The sequence below is a fragment of the Microcaecilia unicolor genome, chromosome 3, assembly GCF_901765095.1.
Source record: "Microcaecilia unicolor chromosome 3, aMicUni1.1, whole genome shotgun sequence".
In the NCBI taxonomy this organism is placed as follows: Eukaryota; Metazoa; Chordata; class Amphibia; order Gymnophiona; family Siphonopidae; genus Microcaecilia; species Microcaecilia unicolor.
In genome coordinates this window covers 70,860,955-70,886,306 of record NC_044033.1, presented here as the reverse complement: position 1 = coordinate 70,886,306, position 25,352 = coordinate 70,860,955, and the positions used below count along the sequence as shown (strand labels likewise).

Here is a 25,352-nt window from a genome sequence, read left to right as displayed (position 1 = left end):
CTTACAAAGGAAGGCTAGGGCTTTTCAGCTTGGAGAAGAGACGGCTGAGGGGAGATATGATAGAAGTGTATAAAATAATGAGTGGAATGGATCGGGTGGATGTGAAGCGACTGTTCACGCTATCCAAAAATACTAGGACTAGAGGGCATGAGTTGAAGCTACAGTGTGGTAAATTTAAAACGAATCGGAGAAAATTTTTCTTCACCCAACGTGTAATTAGACTCTGGAATTCGTTGCCGGAGAACGTGGTACGGGCGGTTAGCTTGACGGAGTTTAAAAAGGGGTTAGATAGATTCCTAAAGGACAAGTCCATAGACCGCTATTAAATGGACTTGGAAAAATTCCGCATTTTTAGGTATAACTTGTCTGGAATGTTTTTACGTTTGGGGAGCGTGCCAGGTGCCCTTGACCTGGATTGGCCACTGTCGGAGACAGGATGCTGGGCTAGATGGACCTTTGGTCTTTCCCAGTATGGCACTACTTATGTACTTATGTACTAACATAAGGGCCTATGCATGTCCAGCATTCGCCAAATTGAATATTTTCTATTTTCTACTTGGCGGTAAACAGCAGTGGACGCACGCTGCCTACTACCTGGGTAGCATGTGAGACTTTACTGCTAAGTCAGTGGGTGATGGTAAGGTCTCAGGCCGAAAATGGACACATGCTGGTTTTTATTTTGACGTACGTCCATTTTCCAGCCCCTTAAAAAAAGGCCCCTTTTTCCACGACACGGCAGAAACTAGCCCGGTGCGGGCTCAAAAGAAGTGCTTGCACTGCCGCAGGCCACCTTTTGCCGCGGCTTAGTGAAAGGGCCCCTTAGTTTACAAGTCACAGACTCCGTATTCAATTCTATTTTGTTCTATTCCGCACTCTTACTACTACCACCACCCTTAAAAGGGTCCTGAAGTGATTTACATAGAAGAATACAAAATTAGATCAATTTAACAGGCAGAAAGAAATATATGATCTCAATTAACAAAATAAAGCTATCACAAACAAGAAAAACTTGAAAGCACCGAGCATCAAACAGTAGAGAAGAAAGAGGAACCTCTCGCAGATAGTGTCCAGGAGAAATCTTTATTAAACAACAATCTTCAATAAACAATCAAAGGGGACCCAACACGCTGCGTGTTTCGGCCCTAACGGCCTCTTTCTTTTCTACTGTTAGATGCTCAAAAATAAAACTATATATTAACAGCAATGTCCCAGACATTTGAACTTGCAGCAGAAATTTCATATATCTGCAATGACACTCAACTTTATCTAATTTTTTATGGGGATCATCAGATCTAACTGCATCTCACTCCATATGAACAATCATGTTTTTCGTCACAGAAGAAATGGTTGTGGTTCAACTCTTCATAAGATCACCATTCTTTTATAAATTACTACTTTCTTTTTTTGTTTTTTTGTTATTTTACATCTTTTTATATGCCAAAACTGTGCAGTATAACAGCATTGCTTAAGTATAGCAACCATGCTTTTTAGCGTAGACTTATCTTTAAACGGCGGCAGTTTACAACCGCAGGAGAACCTCCACCTAATAAAACTAAGCATCACAGCAAAGTTCCATAAACTAAAATGTTTTCAAACTCCTAAACAAAAGATAAGATTTGCTAAATCTAATAATCTCAGGAAGAGCATTCCAAGTTGTCATTGCCTTATAAGAAAATGATTCCTCAAGTAACTTTTTAAAGCAAACTCTTTTAAAGGAAGGATACATAAGCATATGATTTCTGGATCGTCTACAAGGTAGCTTTCCAGCAAAAAACCATACCAATGACGGAAATTCTTACGGTATATGTCTGCAGAAAATTTTAAATACAGAACAGGAAATCTGTTCTCTTACGAAATGGAAGCCAATGCAGCTCTTTTAAGGGGTGAGACTTGATCAAATCTGGACTTTTTAAAAATCATATGAGCTGCTGCATTTTGGACCAACTGTAGTCTCTTCAACAGGCCAGCCATAATTCAAACATAAAGTGAATTACAATAATCGAGGTAAGACAGCACTATATACTGAGTCAAAACTGCAAATTGATGTTGTTGAAAAAATGCATTCACAACTTTCAACTGCTTTAATGTTAAAAATCATTTTTCACTTGCTGAAATATGAGCAATGATAATTCCCAAAACTTTTGATGTATATTCAAATGGAAGTGAAACAGTGGCATCAAGGGTCACAAAGTCTGGAAATGACTAGATCCAAGTGCCAAACCAAAGAAGTTTGGTGTTAGAAGGGTTAAGTTTTAAGCAAAAACTATTGGCTCATGATTGGATCTTAGAAATACAAGCTGTAATGTTAGAAGAACTAAAATCTGTGTTAAGATCCACTTCCTGAAGGATAAAAATATCATCTGTGTATGAATAAAGGGATTCACCCACGTCCAACACTACTGTATTCAGGGTGCTCATAAAGATTGGAGACAAAGATGAACCCTGGGGACACCACAGTTGGAGGACCAAAACTGTGAAAGAACACCCCACACTTTCACCGCATATGAAGACATTGAAGAAGGTTTTGAAACCATTAACTACCCCCTCTATTCCTGTCAGTAGAGCCAATAAACTATCATGGTTCACTGTGTCAAAGTGTACTGCTACGGATTTACAGCCTGTCTCATTGACACAGACTACTCAATAATTACCGTGGATTCTTTTGGATTCGTATTAGGTAATGAGACCTTTATTAGAGGTGCTAAAATCTACAATGATTAAGATATATACAATGGTTAGCTATATACACACAATGATTAGCTATATAAACAATCATTACATCACTGGTCTCTACATCTAAGCAATGCTAAGAGTTCTTAGACCAGGAAAAGAAGCAATAATACACTATACATACAACATCACTGGTCCTTGCATCATCCAGGCTCTTAACAGCAGCTGGGGTTGCCCGGTTCACAGCGAGAGCCAGGAGCTTCTTTGACCAGGAACAAGTCCTCTGCGCAGTACGTCTACCCACAGATGAGCCCCCAATTTCACTGAAAGAAGCGCCCCTTTTTATTAGGCTCAGAACTCATGTTCAGAGCTAAGGAAATTACAGAATGCTTCTCTGTTTAGGTACTGTGGAAATGTTCCAAGTCCAGGTGGCCAGGCTGAACTCCAAAAACAAGCACCATCCCCCTCTTCACATACCAAATTAATTAGAGCTGTGTCTTATCTTCTGCATTCCAACTTGTTCTCACACAATCAAAGTTAAACAATCATTTTTAAACAGAATTACTTCTAATCAACAATACAGACCCCGAGTGCACTGGTCAGTCAAGACAGAGTTGAAAAACAATCTTTAAAATTCACTTTTATTACACAAAGGCTGCCAATAGATAAATTTTAGAAGCAAAGCCTTTGTGCTTTTACTAAGAACATGCCTTACCTTAGTAGTTAAAGCGAATAGCAAGATTTCAGTACTATGAGAAGGACGGAATCCATGTTGGTAAGGCTGTAAAGCAGAAAATTTATCAGTATAGTTGATTTGAGACTATAGATTCAAGTTTTGTAAACAAATGGATATTAGCAATTGCCTATAATTCAATGGCAAACTAGAATCTAAAATAATTTGCCGTAATCCGAACCTTAGAACATTCCATATTTGAAGACGATTGTGGACATGAAATAAACTCATTCCAGAGCTTAAAAAGTTTTCTGATTACCATGTTCAGATCTAATTACTTTAGCATAATATTGCCTTCTAGCCTTAAAAAGTTCTTGTTTATACCATGCATCTTACTCTTCCACAGTGATTTAGCTTCCAAGTTGTTTAGACTTCCTCTAGACATGTTCCAGTCTTCTGCACTTTTCTTTGAGCGCACAAAGCTCTAACTTGTACCATGGAGATTTGTGCATGCCAGTTACAAAATCAAGCAGAGACTGGAGCTATTTTATCCAAAAGCTTAATGGCATTAGATTACCAAACATCTAACAATTTATCTGGATCACTATAAGAACCCATAGCAGGAAGAGTAGATAACAAAGAATTCCAAAATTGAGTGCCATCAAACTTCTTCCGAGTCCTAGTATTTACTAAGTACGGTTTTAAGCTGCAGTAAAACTTAGGTAAATAAAAAGGAAGAGTAAAATCCCCTAGAAAATGGTCAGACCAAGGGACAGGAGTCTATTTTATATATAAGTAAACAATGTATTTTATAAAGCATCAAGGAATGTTCACTAATTCATTATTCTCCGAGGACAAGCAGGCTGCTTGTTCTCACTGATGGGTGATGTCCACGGCAGCCCCTCCAATCGGAAACTTCACTAGCAAAGGCCTTTGCTAGTCCTCGCGCGCTCATGCGCACCGCGCATGCGCAGCCGTCTTCCCGCCCGAACCGGCTCGTGTTCGTCAGTCTTCTTTTGTCCGCGCTCGGTACGGTCGTGTTTTCGCCGTGTCGGGCCCCGCAAAGTCGACCTCGCGCGTTCGTCGTGTTTTTGAAAGAGAGAAATTAATACTCCATTCTGTGTGGGAAAAGACTCTTGGTCTTTTCTTTCCCCGCTATTTCCAGCTTTCGCCCCGGTAAGTTTTCTTTCGTCGTCGGGGTAGGCCACTTTTAGGCCTCGGGTGGAAGTTTTTCTTCCCCTTGTTTTTTCGGTGCCTTTTCCGCCATTTCGACTTTTGATCTCGCCGGCGTGATTTTTCCGCCCATGACATCGAAGTCTACCAGCGGCTTCAAGAAGTGCACCCAGTGCGCCCGGGTCATCTCGCTCACTGACAGGCACGCGTCGTGTCTTCAGTGCTTGGGGCTGGGCACCGCCTGCAGGCCTGTAGTCTGAGTTCCCTTTTGCAAAAGCGGACTCAGGTAGCGAGATTGGCCCAGTGGAACGTTTTGTTCTCGGGCTCTTCGTCGGCATCGGCACCGGGGGTATCAAGTGCATCGACGTCTTCAGCGTCCAGAGCTTCATCCTCGGCCGCCAGTGCATCGAGTGCATCGAGGCATCGGCTCTCTGCATCGGCGCCGAGACATCGGATAGCTGCATCGACGTCGGTGGTACCGGGACCTCGTCTGCTGATGTCGTCGGACGGTGGTGCTTCGTCTGGAGTGCAGGTGAGGGCTGTCCATTCCCCTGCTGGTGGCGGTGAGCCTTCGGGTGGGTCTCCCCCTACCCTGAGGGCTCCTGCGGTACAGCCCCCCCGAGACCGACCTCCTTCGGCCTCGGCCCCGAGGAAGCGACGACTGGATTCTACGTCCTCCTCGTCGGTGCCGGGAAGCTCCGGTGACATGCTTCGTTCCAAGAAATAGAAGAAGCATCGTCATCGGTCTCCTTCCCGGGTCGGCACCGAGAGCTCTGGGTCGCCGAGGGAGTCGGCACCCACCAGGCATCGGCACCGAGAGGACCGCTCACCCTCTGTTCAGGAGGTGTCGATGCGCTGCACTCTGGACAGCCCGGAACAGCCTCCACGCCCGGAACAGGTTCTGACGTCGACGCCTGCATCGACCTCCATGCCTTTCTCTGCAGCCGCTCTGAACGAGAGCCTCCGGGCCGTTCTCCCAGAGATTCTGGGAGAGCTGTTGCGCCCTACCCCTCCGGTACCGGCGGTGCTTGCGCCACCGGTACCGTCGCGCGTGGCGCCGGCTGGCCCATCGCCCGAGGTGAGGTCTCCGGCGTCAGTGCCGCGTGCGGTACCGGCTGCCGCCGCCTCCCAGGAGGGCTCCCCGACTACGTCGGCAGAGGGAGCTTCGCCGATGCGGGCGAAGGAGTCTACCTCTCGACGCCCCCATCGTGGACGTGGCTCCACAGAGTCGAGTCGAGCACAGTTGCAGACACAGGTCCGTGAACTTGTGTCTGACACCGAGGGTGAGGCCTCGTGGGAAGAGGAAGAAGACCCCAGATATTTCTCTGACGAGGAGTCTGAGGGTCTTCCTTCCGATCCCACTCCCTCTCCTGAGAGACAGCTTTCTCCTCCCGAGAGTCTGTCTTTTGCTTCCTTTGTCCGGGAGATGTCTACGACCATCCCCTTCCCGGTGGTTGTGGAGGACGAGCCCAGGGCTGAAATGTTTGAGATCCTGGACTATCCTTCTCCACCTAAGGAAGCGTCCACTGTACCCATGCACCATGTCCTAAAAAAGACATTGCTGGCGAACTGGACCAAGCCTTTAACTAATCCCCACATCCCCAAGAAGATCGAGTCCCAGTACCGGATCCATGGGGACCCAGATCTGATGCGCACCCAGTTGCCTCATGATTCTGGAGTTGTGGATCTGGCCCTAAAGAAGGCTAAGAGTTCTAGGGAGCATGCTTCGGCGCCCCCGGGCAAGGACTCTAGAACCTTAGACTCCTTTGGGAGGAAGGCCTACCATTCCTCTATGCTCGTGGCCAAAATTCAGTCCTACCAGCTCTACACGAGCATACACATGCGGAACAATGTGCGGCAGTTGGCGGGCTTGGTTGATGCGCTCCCCCCTGAGCAAGCCAAGCCTTTTCAGGAGGTGGTCAGGCAGCTGAAGGCGTGCAGAAAATTCCTGGCCAGAGGGGTGTATGACACCTTTGATGTTGCGTCCAGGGCCGCTGCTCAAGGTGTGGTGATGCGCAGGCTCTCATGGCTGCGTGCCTCCGACCTGGAGAATAGAATCCAGCAGCGGATTGCGGACTCGCCTTGCCGTGCGGATAACATTTTTGGAGAGAAAGTCGAACAGGTGGTAGAGCAGCTCCACCAGCGGGACACCGCATTCGACAAGTTCTCCCGCCGGCAGCCTTCAGCCTCTACCTCTACAGGTAGAAGATTTTTGGGGGGAAGGAAGACTGTTCCCTACTCTTCTGGCAAGCGTAGGTACAACCCTCCTTCTCGACAGCTTGCGGCCCAGGCTAAGCCCCAGCGCGCTCGCTCTCGTCAGCAGCATGCGCCTCAGCAAGGCCCCTCGGCTCCCCAGCAAAAGCAAGGGACGAGCTTTTGACTGGCTCCAGCAGAGCATAGCCGACATCCAAGTGTCAGTGCCGGGCGACCTGCCAGTCAGAGGGAGGTTGAAAGCTTTTCACCAAAGGTGGCCTCTCATAACCTCCGATCAGTGGGTTCTCCAAATAGTCCGGCAAGGATACACCCTCAATTTGGCCTCAAAACCTCCAAATTGTCCACCGGGAGCTCAGTCTTACAGCTTCCAGCACAAGCAGGTACTTGCAGAGGAACTCTCCGCCCTTCTCAGCGCCAATGCGGTCGAGCCCGTGCCATCCGGGCAAGAAGGGCTGGGATTCTATTCCAGGTACTTCCTTGTGGAAAAGAAAACAGGGGGGATGCGTCCCATCCTAGACCTAAGGGCCCTGAACAAATATCTGGTCAAAGAAAAGTTCAGGATGCTTTCCCTGGGCACCCTTCTCCCCATGATTTAGCAAAACGATTGGCTATGCTCTCTGGACTTGAAGGATGCCTACACACACATCCCGATACTGCCAGCTCACAGACATTATCTGCGATTTCAGCTGGGCACACGTCACTTCCAGTACTGTGTGCTACCCTTTGGGCTCGCCTCTGCGCCCAGGGTGTTCACAAAGTGCTTGGCTGTAGTAGCAGCGGCACTTCGCAGGCTGGGGGTGCACGTGTTCCCATATCTCGACGATTGGCTGGTGAAGAACACATCCGAGGCAGGAGCCCTGCAGTCCATGCAGATGACTATTCGCCTCCTGGAGCTACTGGGGTTTGTGATAAATTATCCAAAGTCCCATCTTCTCCCAGTGCAGAGACTCGAATTCATAGGAGCTCTGCTGGATTCTCGGACGGCTCGCGCCTATCTCCCAGAGACGAGAGCCAACAACTTGTTGTCCCTCGTCTCGCGGGTGCGAGCGTCCCAGCAGATCACAGCTCGGCAGATGTTGAGATTGCTAGGCCACATGGCCTCCACAGTCCATGTGACTCCCATGGCCCGCCTTCACATGAGATCTGCTCAATGGACCCTAGCTTCCTAGTGGTTCCAGGCTGCTGGGGATCTAGAAGACGTAATCCACCTGTCCACGAGTTTTCTCGAATCCCTGTATTGGTGGACGATTTGGTCCAATCTGACTCTGGGACGTCCCTTCCAAATTCCTCAGCCTCAAAAAGTGCTGACCACGGATGCGTCTCTCCTGGGGTGGGGAGCTCATGTCGATGGGCTTCACACCCAAGGAAGCTGGTCCCTCCAGGAACACGATCTGCAGATCAATCTTCTGGAGTTACGAGCGATCTGGAACGCTCTGAAGGCTTTCAGAGATCGGCTGTCCCATCAAATTATCCAAATTCAGACAGACAACCAGGTTGCCATGTACTTCGTCAACAAGCAGGGGGGCACCGGATCTCGCCCCCTGTGTCAGGAAGCCGTCAGCATGTGGCTCTGGGCTCGCCGTCACGGCATGTTGCTCCAAGCCACATACCTGGCAGGCGTAAACAACAGTCTGGCCGACAGGTTGAGCAGGATTATGCAACCTCACGAGTGGTCGCTCAATTCCCGTGTAGTGCGACAGATCTTCCAGGTGTGGGGCACCCCCTTGGTAGATCTCTTCGCATCTCGAGCCAACCACAAAGTCCCTCAGTTCTGTTCCAGGCTTCAGGCCCACGGCAGACTGGCATCGGATGCCTTCCTCCTGGACTGGGGGGAGGGTCTGCTGTATGCTTATCCTCCCATACCTCTGGTGGGGAAGACTTTGTTGAAACTCAAGCAAGACCGAGGCACCATGATTCTGATTGCTCCTTTTTGGCCGCGTCAGATCTGGTTCCCTCTTCTTCTGGAGTTGTCCTCCGAAGAACCGTGGAGATTGGAGTGTTTTCCGACCCTCATCACGCAGGACGAAGGGGCGCTTCTGCATCCCAACCTCCGGTCCCTGGCTCTCACGGTCTGGATGTTGAGAGCGTAGACTTTGCCTCTATGGGTCTGTCAGAGGGTGTCTCCCGTATCTTGCTTGCTTCCAGGAAAGATTCCACCAAGAGGAGTTACTTCTTTCTGTGGAGGAGGTTTGCCGTCTGGTGTGACAGCAAGGCCCTAGATCCTCGCTCTTGTCCTACACAGACCCTGCTTGAATACCTTCTGCACTTGTCTGAGTCTGGTCTCAAGACCAACTCTGTAAGGGTTCACCTTAGTGCAATCAGTGCATACCATTACCGTGTGGAAGGTAAGCCGATCTCAGGACAGCCTTTAGTTTTTCGCTTCATGAGAGGTTTGCTGTTGTCAAAGCCCCCTGTCAAGCCTCCTCCAGTGTCATGGGATCTCAATGTCGTTCTCACCCAGCTGATGAAACCTCCTTTTGAGCCACTGAATTCCTGCCATCTGAAGTACTTGACCTGGAAGGTCATTTTCTTGGTGGCAGTTACTTCAGCTCGTAGAGTCAGTGAGCTTCAGGCCCTGGTAGCCCAGGCCCCTTACACCAAATTTCATCATAACAGAGTAGTCCTCCGCACTCACCCTAAGTTCTTGCCAAAGGTCGTGTCGGAGTTCCATCTGAACCAGTCAATTTTCTTGCCAACATTCTTTCCCCGTCCTCATTCCTGCCCTGCTGAACGTCAGCTGCACACATTGGACTGCAAGAGAGCATTGGCCTTCTATTTGGAGCGGACACAGCCCAACAGACAGTCCGCCCAATTGTTTGTTTCTTTTGATCCCAATAGGAGGGGAGTGGCTGTGGGGAAACGCACCATATCCAATTGGCTAGCAGATTACATTTCCTTCACTTACGCCCAGGCTGGGCTGGCTCTTGAGGGTCATGTCACGGCTCATAATGTTAGAGCCATGGCAGCGTCGGTAGCCCACTTGAAGTCAGCCTCTATTGAAGAAATTTGCAAAGCTGCGACGTGGTCATCTGTCCACACATTCACATCTCATTACTGCCTGCAGCAGGATACCCGACGCGACAGTCGGTTCGGGCAGTCAGTTCTTCAGAACCTGTTTGGGCTTTAGGATCCAACTCCACCCCCCGAGGGCCCTGTTTGTTCTGTTCCAGGCTGCACTCTCAGTTAGTTGGTAAATTTTTTAGGTCAATCTCAGTTATGTCCTCGCCGTTGCGAGGCCCAATTGACCATGGTTGTTGTTTTGAGTGAGCCTGGGGGCTAGGGATACCCCATCAGTGAGAACAAGCAGCCTGCTTGTCCTCGGAGAAAGCGAATGCTACATACCTGTAGAAGGTATTCTCCGAGGACAGCAGGCTGATTGTTCTCACAAACCCGCCCACCTCCCCTTTGGAGTTGTGTCTTCCCTTGCTTTGTTTTGCTACATATGGAACTGACGAACATGAGCCGGTTCGGGCGGGAAGACGGCCGCGCATGCGCGGTGCGCATGAGCGCGCGAGGACTAGCAAAGGCCTTTGCTAGTGAAGTTTCCGATTGGAGGGGCTGCCGTGGACGTCACCCATCAGTGAGAACAATCAGCCTGCTGTCCTCGGAGAATACCTTCTACAGGTATGTAGCATTCGCTTTTCTGACTCACTGAGCAAAAAGTTACCCAAAATGTAGGGTTACAAATAACAGATAAAAGCTATACAAGTTTGAAGGGGTTAATTTGGGCAACTTTCATTTTGAAAGTTTTGGGTCAGTAGAATAGGCTATGCTATTTTTTCACAACTTTGATGTTTTTCATGTTCTACAACTAAAAATCTGCAAAGTGCCTAAAAGGTACTTAGTGAGGTATTTTGAATTTTGGGTTAATTTTTTTTTATATTGATACATGTTTCTCATGTTTTAGGGATGTAATTAGTCCATAACTGAGGCTAAAATTTGGCAGGATTATGCAGTTGATATCCCTCTCTCTTATAGTATAAATAAGTCAAATTCCCCACTTTGGTTTTGTTCACCTTTGGTATGGCATTTTTCTACAATATTTTTCAAAATTTGTGAATTAAGGATACAGAACTTCTTTCAGGATTTAATTTGCAAGATACAAGGTGCAACTGCCATGTAGTAGTGCATAAGTGCTGTAAAAAGTTACCATTCTAACATGACATCACATTCTAATTTATACTCTTAACTGCATAGCCTGTTATAGTCGTGAATGGACATGGACTGTGCATTCCATATAGTGTATGGTATTTTACTGTGTGCTTTTACTTGCATTGAGTGTTGATGCACTTATCGCCTCCTAAACTGGAGACAGTAAGAGCTTCCAAAGGAGAGGAGTAACCTAGTGGCCTGAGAACCAAGGGATCGATTTCTACTGCAGCTCTTTGTGATTCTGGGCAAATCACTTAACCTTCTATTGCCCCAGGTACAGAACCAAGTACCTGTATATAATATGTAAACTGCTTTGATTGTAAACACAGAAAAGTGATATATCAAATCCTATCCCCGTTCCCTTTCTTTAAAGAGTTGTTTTGTGTGTTAACTGTATGAGAATATGCTGGAAACATTCCCAACAATTAGTGCACAGGCTTTGCATTTACCCTTTGGTAATTTTTGCATTGAATGTGTGATAAGTGCAAAACTTTAGCAGACTTTAGAAAAGGGGACCTTGAGCCCTGGAGTGAACTGAAGTCCTTAGAAAGTCCACACAATGTTTTGTTTCTTTAATGCTAATAGACTTGCAATTGCTGTACCAAGCACACACTGTATAACTGAATGACAAATTGCATCCCATTCTGTTATGCACAGGCAGACCCAAGTTTGGAAGGGCACATCAAAGTTCATTGTATTACAGGTGTAGTATTGATGTTTCATCTAAAGTCAGCCTCCATGGAGATTTGCAACACTGCGGCATGGCACTCAGTCTATACATTCATAACATGTTACTGTCACGAAATGCCTATCTACCCGCCTGGGGTTATCTCGCAGCCACACTCTCAGTGGTCCCACAGTTCCCAGAAAGCACTCACAGACCCAACACACAAACCATCAGGATTTTTTATCAGTCCAGACAGGCAGAGTCGACAAACTAAACAGGTTTATTGTCACACTGGAACAATTTTAAAAAAAGTGCAATCAGCAAACAATAATAGGTAACTGAATTATGGATAAATTATAATGCTAACTAAACATTTGCTTACTTCCTAGAAAGTACCTGGGGATATCAGGGCATACAGCTGTTCACAGAGCTTCAGCAAAGAGATCTCTCTCTTCTCCCGGGCTGAAACTGAAGCAACAGCCAGTACTACTGGGTAATTTTTCAAACTCTAGACAAATCCGAGCCCAGTCAACAAGTTTTAAAAGTATGCTGCTGCTTGCTTCCTGCTTGTGTTAAAGAAAAAGAACATTCAGTTCCCTATAATAGCTTTACAGCAAAGAAACACCACCTGCTGGCCAAATAGGAGAAATACACTTCAGGACATAATTAAAACAGGAACATATCTAATACATTTTACAGGCTTAAAATGCACTGTTTCTTCAGTTACTTTTAAACTTTTAATAGCTTGATAACCACCCTTCAAATATAACAGCAATTAAAAAATTAAAAATTAAGTATGTACACAAAGACAACACAGAACAAGAGAGAAAAGATGATGTGGGGCAAGAAAGAAAAGGCACAGCACCAAGGGAAAGTAGCAGGCTGCATGGCCTTCTCCTTTAAGAGCAGATCTGTTGACTCCAATTTAGATTGGGAAAGCTAAATTACAAAAAAATGTCCTCGGACAAGATTTAAATTTTAAATATCTATCCTGTAGCCTAAGCTCCTCCAGAGGAAAGGTTCTAGATATTCAAAAGAAGGTTACCATGAGAAGATCAGAGTAGTAATGAATATATGAAGCCTTGATAAATAGGATGACCAGCTAAAATGATGCTATTGAGGCAATTCTGTAAACTGTCACCTAGAGTTACATGACACTTACATGAGTCAAAGATGATATTAATTGACAGCTTTCTGTGGCACTCATTTTCAAGCAGATTGACATTTCAAAATGGCCAAAAAAAGTCCATCTGTAGCAAATGTCCAAGTTGCGATTTTCAAAAGGCAAAATTTGGATGCTTTACACTGCAGTTCATCCAAATAGCAAGGGAGCATGTTGGAGGTGTGTTTTATGCAGTACTAGGGAGGGCCCAAAATTAGGACGTCCTTCAGCGATAATGGAATGGGAAGAAATTTCTCCAATGTAGTCAAAATTGTACTGCATGACTTATATTCCGCCAGTGTCGCTATGCTCATATTAACTCTCTCCTCAAGTCATTTCATTGGCTCCCAATCCGTTTCTGCATACAGTTCAAACTCCTCTTATTGATTTACAAGTGCATTCACTCTGCAGCTCCTCAGTACCTCTCCACTCTTTCTCTCCCTACACTCCTCTCTGGGAACTCCATTCACTGGGTAAATCTCTCTTATCTGCACCCTTCTCCTCCACTGCTAACTTCAGACTCTGTTCCTTTTATCTTGCTGCACCATATGCCTGGAATAGACTTCCTGAGCTGGTACGTCAAGCTCCATCTCTGGCCGTCTTCAAATCTAGGCTACAAGCCCACCTTTTTGATACTGCTTTTAACTCTAACCCTTACTCACTTGTTCAATACCCATGTTTTATCATTCCCACCTTAGTATTTCCCTTATCTCTTCTTTGTCCTGTTTGTCCTAATTAGATTGTAAGCTCTGTCAAGCAGGGACTGTCTCTTCCAGTGTACAGCTCTGCTTACGTCTAATAGCACTATAGAAATAAGTAGTAGTAGTAGTAAAAGCTTGCTGGCATGCCATGCCATGGAGAGAATCTCTTTGGGGAATAAGGAACAAAAAGCTGCTACCCTTATCAAGCAGCATGTTGACACACTTAAGACCCTCTTCAAGCCCACTTCCAACCTGGCCTCCTCTTCCAGGTGTTAACAAACTGGTGGATAACAGATCCTACTACTCTCAAAGACACAGGTATCCACCATCCTGCTCTTTCCAGACTAGACCGGGATCTCGTTCTCGTGAGAGACTACTAAGAGCCCAGAAACCCCAACCAGCTCTGCAGCCAAAACCAGGGATGGGGTATTGAGTGCCTCCAGTAGAACATAGTTTCAGTTCCTGTATTCCTTCTGGACAACTTTCTGGTAGGAGGGAGGCTAAACATTTTGACAGACCAATGGCTCCTTGTAGTCTCAGACTTGTGGGTTGTCAAAATAGTCTGTATAGGATACCATCTTCAACTGTTTGAAAGCATCAAACTCAGAATCAGGAAATACAAAGGAACTCTCTTCCTTCTTAGAAGACAATGTGAAAGAACCTGTTCCACCAGGAGAAAGAGGGCAGGGATTTTTCCCAGTGTTTCCTGATCACAAAGATGGTAGGAGGATTCAGCTCCTTCCTAGACCTATGGGCCCTGAAGAAATGTCCCATCATACAAAAGTTTAGGATGGGTTCCCTTGACTTCCTAATTCCACTTCTCCAAAAAAAGGGGACTGGTTGTGTTCTCTGGACTTAAATGATGTTTATACCAACATATGGATACATCCAATTCACAGGACGTATCTAAGATTTGTCATAGGGAAACACTACTACCAATACTACGTACTACCGTTTACAAAATGCCTAGAGGTCATTGCAGAATATTTGTGGCTTTTAAAGCGCACATCTCAGGAAAGAGCAAGAGGATCAGTGTGGTTAACCATTCAGGTGCTAAGGTTAGTAGGGTTAATCATAAATTATCCCAAATCTCATTTAAACCCAAAACAATTGGAATTCTTAGGAGCCCTGCTAGGTACAACTTAAGCATCTTCCCTATAAATGGAGACATTCAGAGTATCAGCTGAGTGAATGTTGAAAGTGTTGGTCACATGATCTTCAGTAAATGTAACATCCTTGGGACATTTCCATTTGAAGCAAGCTCAATGAACCTATCCATGCAGTGGACTTGGGCCACTGGACATCTTCGAGACATAGTTTCTGTCACTAGATGTCTATGGGACTCACTGTTCTGGTGGATGGGTCAGTCCAGTCTGACAAAGAGAATGCCCTTTCAAATTCTTCAGGAGCAGGGGTGGGCAACTTCAGTCCTTGAGGGCTGCAACCCAGCCAGGTTTTCAGGATTTCTCCAATAAATATTCATTTATTTACTAATGAGTTTCTTAATCGTTTAACTGGTTACACTAATATAATTTCTAAATCCAGTAACAGTTCCACAATTTTCTTTCTTTACCTGAGGCTTTGCATGTAATAGATCTCATTCATATTCTTTGTGAAAATCCTGAAACCTGACTGAATTGTGCCCTTGAGCACCAAGGCTGCCCACCCCTGATCTAGAGGATAAACCTTTCTCTATGTAGCCTTTAATTGTTTGCTTTATGCAGGGTTTTCTTCTGTTGAAGCCTTCTGCAGTGTCATGAGACTTGCAGTGCTGTTCTTATCCAGCTGATACAAACTCTTTTTAAGCCATTTGACACCTGTCAGCTGAAGTACCTGACCTGGAAGATCTTGTTTTTGTTGGTGGTAACTTCAGCTTCCAGTTTGTGAGCTTCAGGCTCTAGTAACTGATCCACTTTACACTAAATTTTTCAACAGTACAGTGGTTTTGTGTACCCATCCAAAGTTCCTTCCCAAGACAGTGTCGGAATTCCATCTTAACCAGCTATTAGTTCTACCAACATTTTTTCCCAGGCCTCATGCTCGCGAAGAGAAAAGTGTACTGCACATTTTAGGTTGATTGACCAGTTTAAACTGAAACCATTGCCTGCATTGGATAAATAAGTATTTTATTACCTAACTGGAAGACTCTTCTTTCTTAGTGTAAGATGAAAAACAACCTTCCGGTGTTAAGAGTAGAGGAGAAGCCTAGTGGTTAAAGTAGCAGGCTGAAAACTAAGGAAGCTGGGTTTCAAATCCAAGTGATGTTTCTTGTGACCTTGGGCAAGTCACTTAAACCTCTGTTACCTCAGGTACAAACTTCTTATAGGTTTATTTGCTAAAGTGCGTTAACCGTTTAATGCACATTAATGTGATTTAATATATTTTAAATAAACAGAAACCCCATCAGTTCTCAGGTAGGGCCTGTTTACTAACTATGCCATCTCAAATTAATGAGTGTTAGTGTTTATCAGTAGACCTATTAGATCAGGGGGAGGCAATGTTTATACACAGAGGGTCACATTAAATGTCAGTACTGTGCCTGGTGGACTGCAACATTATGAAATGTCAGAAATGGAAATGCACAAAACTAGACCTTCCGAGATAAATTTCACTAAAAGTGATGGAAACAAACTGCTAGAGTGACTGTTCTGCAAATATTTGTGAAATACAGTATTTAAAATCACCAAACCTCTGTTTACTGCTATATTCTGTGTATATTTCAAATGGTTTAGGGCCATGTTTGGCCAGCAGCTGCAGGTTGCCCACCCTCTGAGGATAAGTAAATACCTACTGAAGGTGAATATAACTTATCTTGAACCGCTACTAAAAAGGTGTGAGCAAAATCTAAATAAACAAATAGGCCTTCATAGAGTTGGACTGAACATCCCTATTTAAATGTACTTCTGTTTTTTGTAGGTGTGAGTGGTAATTGGATTGAGATTGCATATGGTACCAGTTCTGGAGCTGTAAGAGTGATTGTACAGCACCCTGAAACAGTCGGATCTGGCCCCCAGCTTTTCCAAACTTTCACAGTTCATCGCAGTCCAGTTACAAAGATAATGCTGTCTGAGAAGCATCTTGTATCAGGTAATAATCTTTATATGCTTATCCTTTTTCCACAATGTTTGTGTATCTTTTTTTTTCATAGACTATGTTTTAGCATTAAGACATGGTACATTACAAAAATACCTCAAAACATTTTTAACATTAGAAAGAGTGCTTTATCTGACCCAGCCCTGCAAAATTGTTAAAACTCTGAAAACGTCCTATAAGAAAATGCAGTAAAATAATTAAAGGGAGAGGAGATTGGTGGGGGGGGGGGGGGGGGGGGGGGGGCGGTGAAAGTTGAAAATAAGAAGCTGTGTATAGCTACGTAATGGAATGCAAGTCATTTAATTAATAGCTTCTTTGACCTAAAGGATTTCTGCTTTCCTGGGTGTATGAGGGATGACGTTAAATCAAAAACTAGATCAAAATTCAAGTCAAGAATTATGTGCATGGATAGGAATGGCTATTAGCTAGTTAGCAAAATGTCGGTGTTTTCTATAAATACCAGGCTAGAGGAGGATCAGTGTTATTGTATTTTATATATCGTGTATGTTGATTTGTGCACTGCCAAGTACTTTTGGATTGTTCAGCTAAGAAATATTTTAAATAAATAAATACCCAGATTTAATGTATAAAGGATTCTTAGGTTAACTATGGTATTTACAGCTGGCTGACGAATTATCCTTATCCTTACTGTGCTTTGCATGCTTAGTGCTTCAGGTTGTTTCCATGAGAAAACTGTTCGTATATTTTACTTTTGAGTGAAAATAGAATTTTGGCATCATGCATATATTGGCACTTGGGCTCTGAATCGTTATCTTTTATTGAACTTGGTATACCATCCTTTTTGAGTGACAAATCAGAGCGGTTTACAAAATAAGAAACTTAATAAAAGATAAGAGAGAAAATCCATTTAAAAAGTAGGAAAGTAAAAACAATCAATGAGAAAGATCACACAATTATGAAATAGGAGTTGCTGGATTGTGGTTGTAGTAAATTATAAACATATAATTCAGTGACTCGTGAATAAACACAGCCAATCACATTGATAAAGGACTACTGCTACTAATCGTTTCTATTGCTACTAGATGTACAACATACTGTGCACATTATATGCAGGTACTTTCTCTGTCCCTAGTGGGCTCAGGCTAATTTTTTTGTTTTGTTTTATATATGGGGGAAATGGAGGGTTAAGTCACTTGCCCAGGGTCACAAGGAGCTGCAGTGGGAATCAAACTCAGTTCCCCAGGATCTCAGCTCACTGCACTAACCGTTAGGCTGCTCTTCCACTGTATATTGGGTTCAAGGAATTATGGTTAATACTTTACTATAAATAACAATCTAAGAGGGACTAGTGATAAAATTAGCTAAACAGTGACTATAATTCATGTGAAATGCAACCAATCACATTAAAAAAGGGAGAAAAAGGACACAGAAAACACCTATAGCTCTGAAGCTGAATGGGTCAAAACTCTCTTCGGTCCTAAAAAATGTCCTTTTATCTCTAATATTTAAATACGTTATACTGCTTGCACTGTGTAATTAATCCTTATCACCTTGTTAAAAACAAAATTTTTGTATGTCCTTTATCCAGATGCCCAACGGTGGCCATCATTTCACTTTTAACTGCTGCTTCGCGGGTGGAGCTTGTTTTAAACTCTTCCAGTGGTAGAGTTTTGACCCATTCAGCTTGAGAGCTATAGGCATTTTCTGAGGTTCTTTGTGTTTATTCACATGAGTGATTGGATTATATGTTTCTATTGTACTACAACCACTGACATTGAGTCAAGTGCCAATATTTGCAGGATGCCAAAAATCTGTATTGAGAGTTATGGATGTTTTCTGAGGTCCTTTTTCTCCTGTTTTTTTTTTAATGTGATTAGTTGCATATCACATGCATATGATATGATCTCTTCCAGTTAATATGGGTGAATTTTATGTCATTGTATTGCTAATTTGCTGTATCACTAGTCTCTCTTAGGTTGTTACTTATAGTAAAATGTCAACCATGATTCTTTGAACCCAATATATAGTGTTGAGCTATTAAATTTATCCTGGGAAGCTGCGACAAACCATGACTATTTGTGTCATAGTGAAAATTCTAATGAAATCAGTGGCAAAGCTTGTGGAAGTATATGAATTGCTCTATATGTCACAACTTTATTATGGATTCTTAATGATTTAAAGAGTCACTAGTATTTATACTCTATAGTAGTAACAATCTTCTGGCTGTCATGTGAAGAAAAGCAAATGACACATCTGCTTCTCTTTTTGTTGGATATTTAGCAGACCTGTCCATTTAAGTAGGACCTCTGAATATACTGTTCTAAACTGAAATGTGTGTGTTTGTGTTTTGACTTAAATGGCTGAAATCTCATTAGCTTGTTAAGTGAATCCCCACCTTAGAAAGCCTCCAAATTCCTCTCTCACTCAAATGGATAAACTTTGGCCTCTTGCCAAAAGTTAACAGCTTAACCACTCTCAAATGTAAGTTAACCACTTAAGTCTTTTTAAATGTTAATCCCTGTGATGGTATAGAGGTCACATCCTAACACATTGTTGCATAGGAGCTTATACCATTAATACTGCAAAAGATAATTACAGTTTCTTTGGAGGCTGAAAAATTATTTTTAAGTGATGATAATGTAAATTCAAAAAGTGTTACTGTCTTTCTTTACGAATATTAAATAAGCTGCAGACACGGCTTGTTTGTTTCAGTTTGTGCTGATAATAACCATGTCCGGACATGGACAGTGACCCGTTTCAGAGGAATGATATCCACACAACCTGGTTCAACTCCTCTCGCCTCATTCAAAATTTTATCTTTGGAGGAAACCGAAAGCCATGGCAGCTACTCCTCAGGAAATGATATAGGTAGGCAAAATGTTTATATTCATTCATTCTAAACATTTTGGGCAAGTTATGCACTTTTGACTTGAAACTTTAAAATATTCTCAGTGATTTATTTCATCAAGAATTGAGTTAAATAATCAAAAGGATTTACATATACAGCTCACTGAAGCTGCTGATTTTCAAAGGCACTATGCAGATGGTGCCAGTGAAAGTCACAAAGTCTTTTATTAAGCTGCGCTTGCGGCTCCTGGTGTGGTAATACCAACAAAGCCCATTCACTTTGATGGGCTCCATTGGCTTTGCTGCGCAGGAACCTCTTCCTTTACTTAATCAAAGAGGTCCCTAACCTCAACAGCACTATCCATATACTGTGGAGCATTTGTGATAACATCTAAAACTGTATAGCAGCAATATTCTCTAGGGTGTAGCCAGAAAATTCTCATTGCAATTTGGTTTTCTATTGTTTCTGGGAATGTTCATTTTGTTCATATTTTGTTTTTCATTGTCATCACGATAGCAATGTCATTGAGAGTATGCATTCTTTTGAAAGAGCGTGCACTCCTTGTGAACAGTAAACGCTCCTTGCTGACATATTGTATGTTGTTTCAAATGAATGCAAATCCTTAATATTTACCCTGGCAGTCACTGCATTCTGGGGCCCTTTTATTAAGGAGTGGGAGGGCTAACATGTGGGTAGCATGCACCAAATCTACTCTACCGTCAGGCTAGCTCATGCGCCCGGTGGTAATTCTGAATTTGGCACATGCCGAATCCTGTGGTAGAAAATAATTTTCTACCACTGGGGGGCATTCCCGGTGGTAATCAGCAGTTGGTGCACACTGCATGGTTACGATGCGGGTAGTATGTGAGCCCTTACTGCTAGGTCAATGGGTGGCGGTAAGGGCTCAGGCCATAAATAGGCGTGCACTAGTTTTAATTTCAGTGCACGTCTATTTCCCGGCCCATTAAAAAAAGCTCTTTTTCCCTGCTGCGGTAAACAAAATGGCCCAGCATGGGCCCAAAACACGTGCCCACACTACCATAGGCCACGTTTTTAGTAAAAGGACCCATCTATCTATGCATATTCAACATTGCTGCCTATCTTTTTAGCAGTGCTGAATAAAAATACAGTGGCTCTTGGGTTTGTGAATTGACCTGAATATTTAATTCTGTCTTACATAAGTACAGAAGTACGTAAGTATTGCCATACTGGGAAAGACCAAAGGTCCATCAAGCCCAGCATCCTGTTTCAAACAGTGGCCATTCCAGGTCACAAATACCTGGCAAGATCCCAAAAAAGTACAAAACATTTTATGCTGCTTATCCCAGAAACAGAAAAATAATAATTTTGCAGCACAAAGGGATAATCATTATTTCTATTTTATGTATTTTGCAGAACAGCTAAAAATAACTGTAGGTTTACTCTGGAATTTCACATTTTTTGAATATTTTAGGTTTTTTTCTTGATTTTTCCAAAACTATGCCAGATTACATTTCAGGATGATTTCCTGTGATTCTGCAGTTTGGTGGGCTGTCATGAAATTATTATGAACCATTCCTTCTTGGCTAGCATTCATTCAGATATATACTAGCTGACACCCATAACAGATAATGTTCATGTGCATGACACACTGAACAACTACAATCCACAGCTGAACAAAGAAAAAAATCCTATATATCATTTTACTACTTCAGACAATGATGCAAGAGAAATACAGATGCAATGGTGGTGAGTGCTAGGGTAGAGGAGATCGGTGTGCCATAGTCCTGCAACATTTCTAGTTGGGGCTGATGACAGGCGGGACTAGTTATGGAGATTACGTATTTGATTTCCTGGTTCTCAACTCTCCCCGACCTGCTACAATCATATTAAGAAAAGCACAAGGGTGCTGTCTGTCAAAGTTTTGGTGATACGCCTCCCAGCTCTTGGTGACGCACTGGTTGAGAACCACTGCATTAGAGAGAGAGTTATGGGGAAGAACACCAGGACTGGTTAGTTTGTTGTTACTATAGGATCCTTTGAAGAATTACATTCTGATTTTTTTTTCTGATGCGCAGATATTACCAGCCTTTATTGCATTTCACTGATGTCTATATTACTGTTTACGATATATTTGTGCGTATTTATATTGCTTTATTCTCAATCTAAACTAAAAGGATGCAATTTATTAAGGGCTTTTCTCTTATTCTGGTAATAAAAGTTTACTGAACCAAGGTCTAAGTTTGTAATAAAGTCATGACTAGACTAATATTTAATGATGGCACTGGAACAGTTATTTGCCACTGTTCACAGTAGCAGTTTGCATTCATAAAAAGAAGCTTCACTAGTAAGAAAACATAAATACTGCTTTTATATAGACACTAGTGTGGATAATAAGGAAGACTACTGCAGCAACATTTAGTTTAAACATGGGAGATTATGATAAAGTGAATACATTAGAAAAAAAGATCTACAGTTAAAAATCTGTATGCTGTGTGGACAGTTTAAGAACACTATTTTTGTGGAAGCTCAGACTGTATACATCCTATCCATTAGAAAACATGGGGAAAATGTTTTTTTTTTCCCCTACCATTTCTAATTGCCAGCATGAGTAAATGGTGAAATGGAAGTGGTTATTAAAGCCAAAGGGATATCTTCTGAAAAAGTAAAGTAGATCCCAATGGAGAGAATAGTAAAGAGTATAAGCATTGGCAATTTATATATCAAACATCAATAAGGTAGTTCAAAAAAGGAAAGGGAAAAAACAAAACAAATGAGTCCTTTTACCAAGCTACAGTAAAGTTGGCCTTAGTGTGCCCTTGCATGGGTGTTTCTTGTGCACTAGAACCATTTTTACTTCAACTGGAAAATGGCCGATTTTTCTATATTTTCAATTAAGGGCCATGTGCTGACGACCATTTAAAAAAAAATAAAAATTACTGCAGGAGCACTTACTGACACCTATTTTGTAGGCAGAAAGGGGTCCCATTGTAATTCTGTTCTAATCAATGTGCGATAATGTGAACGCGCTGATTAGCACTGGAACACCCACTCTCCACCCCCAGACGTGCCCCTCCATGCAAAAATAAAAAATATTTTTTAGTTCACAGGTAGTGCATGCCAATTAGGAACTTACCACCGGACACCTCAGCACGTCCCGCTCATAGAAGTCAGGTCTGTGGGTGCTGTGGCTGCTGTAGGTGCTTGAACACCCCCAGTATTGAGCAAACTCCTTAACTGTGTCCAGGGAAGGGTAATTCCTGTTAGATTTAGCACCCCAGTCGTTTTGAAAAGTTGGCTTCTATGATCCCAGGGTAATCCCTTTTAAATTGTGGTAAGCATGCACTAGTGCTTAATTGCAGCTTAGTAAAAGGACCCCTTAGCCTTTCTAGCATGTTTCTTTTTTTCTAACACTCTTACTTTTGAAATATATTTGAAGCAAGAAGCTGTAAGGCAGTTGGTTGGACCATCAGATGACTGAGGGATGAAAAGGGGTCCTTGAAAATGAAGGTCAGAGAAAAACTAAATGAATTTTTTGCTTCAGTCTTTTCTGTGAAGGATATTGGGAAACTACTTACTCCAGAAACTTTCTTGGGGATGATAATTGAGAGGAACTGAAGAAAATCATGATAAACCAGGAAGATGTACTTAAAATAATTAACAAACTAAAGAGTAACAAATCACTGGGATTAGATGGACGTATAACTTAGAGTGCTAGAAGTACTCATAAATGAAATTCGACTCATTATGTAATCTGTAATTTCCTAGCTTGTAGCCAGCTACCAATCTACAATAGTTTATTACTTCCTATCATGATTTTAAATGTTTCAGACTTTCGTGAGGGGCTTTGTCAAAAGCCTTTTGAAATCCAGATACACTGTGATTCCCAACTTGCCCTTGTCCACATGTCTATTAATCCCTTAAAAAATCTAATGGAGTGGTAATGCCAGACTTTCCTTTGTTGGCTCTGCCATACTAATCTGTGTCTCTCCAGGTGGTTAGTGCTTTTGCAATTCAGAATACTTTCAGTAATCTGTAATTTCTTAATTGGCAATGGATTGGAGGGTGGCCAATGAAACACTCATCTTTGCAAAAGGCTCAGGAAATGATTTAGGAAATTAGACCAGTGAGCCTGAACTCTGTATTAGGTAGACTTGTTGATCAAAAAATGCAGTTATGAATAAGCCATATCAGAGCACTGCTGTAATAACCTGAAGAAGTCAAGGGTGAAATGGTGGCCCCTGTTGGGATTTTGTAACAGTTTTCAAGATAAATGTTCTTTTTTTTTTTTTTTGTTACATTTGTACCCCGCGCTTTCCCACTCATGGCAGGCTCAATGCGGCTTACATGGGGCAATGGAGGGTTAAGTGACTTGCTCAGAGTCACAAGGAGCTGCCTGTGCCTGAAGTGGGAATCAAACTCAGTTCCCCAGGACCAAAGTCCACCACCCTAACCACTAGGCCACTCCTAGCCCTTTTTGAACTGGTTTTGTAAATAACATTTGGATTGTGGACATGATTTTTGTACATAACACTAGTAAATAATATAAAAAAATTCAAACAAAAACTAGTTTTTGACCAATGAATGACACTGTAATCCAGTATTACAATGTGAGTTATCCAGAAGTTCTTGAACTGCCTAGGAGTGCTGAGGTCTTTTTGTCCTGATTTAGGAAATATCAAATAAAATATTATCGACTGAGCAGTTAATCTTATTCCTCAACTTAGTTTGATGTTGTAATACAATTTTTAGCTGGAGGAAACACAAAAAAATTCCCCTTCTTCTGTTTAAACTTGCCATGACAGGGAACCTGCTATGAGTGGGAAAGTGAGGGGGTACAAATGTAACAAAAAAAAGAAAAAAAAAGAAAATGGGAGGAAAAAGAGTGTTAGTTTTATGGATATGGACAGCACTTGGCAGTTAGTGCACTGTAGGTTACTGTGCATTGTAATGGCTGCAGATAGCACAGATACATTCGCCATGCGAATCTTCAATGAACCCCTCAGAGACCCTGCACTGACATAGCCTCAAGACCCCCAGCCCTCTGACAGATACCTTAGTCCATGGTGGGGAATAGAAGCAATCTCCAAGTGATCCTATCCACCCTGCACATACTCCATATTTGGCAGATTGACCCCTACCATGAGACTACTGCTAGGTGTCAGAGGCATTAGTTTGAACCTGGGCCAATGATAAGGTAGAAGCATCCAGAGATCACTCTGGCAACTCCCTCTTCCCCCCACAAACATGCACACTCCCCACTAGACATCAGGTAACCCCATATAAAAGCCAAAGGGGCTGTTGGGGGTGTTCTGAGGCTCCAGGTTGGGAGGGGGGGGAGTCTGCAGGGGATAAGAATATTGGCTTGTACGTGTGGCCTTTTAGTGCATTGCTGATGATAGTACAGTTGCAACTGTGGTATTGGCATTGCACTTATAACATGTGATAAATGTCTTGCCCGGTCAGTTCTGCCGCCTGTCTCGGAGTCGACACCCCAGTCTTTCCCGGTGTTGGCCCTCGACGAGCATAACCAAGCCTTGCTCCTTGAGCTGCTGAACGGCCTTCTGTAGCGGTGTGCATCGGTATCACCTGTTGCAGCCCCGCTTGGCCCTCAGCCAGCAGTGCAGACGCCAGCGCTTTGTGCGGCCCTGGTGTTGACTGCCACCCAAGCCAGTTCCCCCTCAATGTCGGTGGAGGAAGCTTTGCCAGAGACAAGGCAGGAGCCGACCCCTCGATACCCCTCTTGGGGACATGGCTTCTCTAATTCGAGGCAGGCTCGGTCTCAGCCCTCCCATGAGGAGTTTGTCTGACACCGATGAGGAACGCTCATGGGAGTCGAAAGACCCAAGATACTTTTCAGAGAGTGAGTCCTGTGGCATCCCCTCTGATCCCTCCTCTACACTTAAAAGAAGAAAGTCTCCTCCAGAGAGACTTTCGTTTCCCTCTTTTGTAAAGGAAATGGCTGATGCTGTTCCATTTCATTTGGAAATGGAGGATGAGCCCAGCGCTAAGATGCTCAAGATCTTGGAATACAAGTCTCATCCTAGGGAGGCTGTGAC

The 25,352-nt window shown here is 43.3% G+C and overlaps 1 protein-coding gene across 1 annotated transcript in view; it reads left to right on the top strand.

Moving 5' to 3' along the window:
• Positions 1 to 25,352, top strand: part of KCTD3 (potassium channel tetramerization domain containing 3) — a 263,829-nt gene that overhangs the window by 189,929 nt on the left and 48,548 nt on the right. The window contains exon 13 of the mRNA XM_030196030.1: positions 19,179 to 19,334. Coding sequence (XP_030051890.1) covers positions 19,179 to 19,334 — 156 coding nt within the window. The remainder of the gene's footprint in view (positions 1 to 19,178; positions 19,335 to 25,352) is intronic.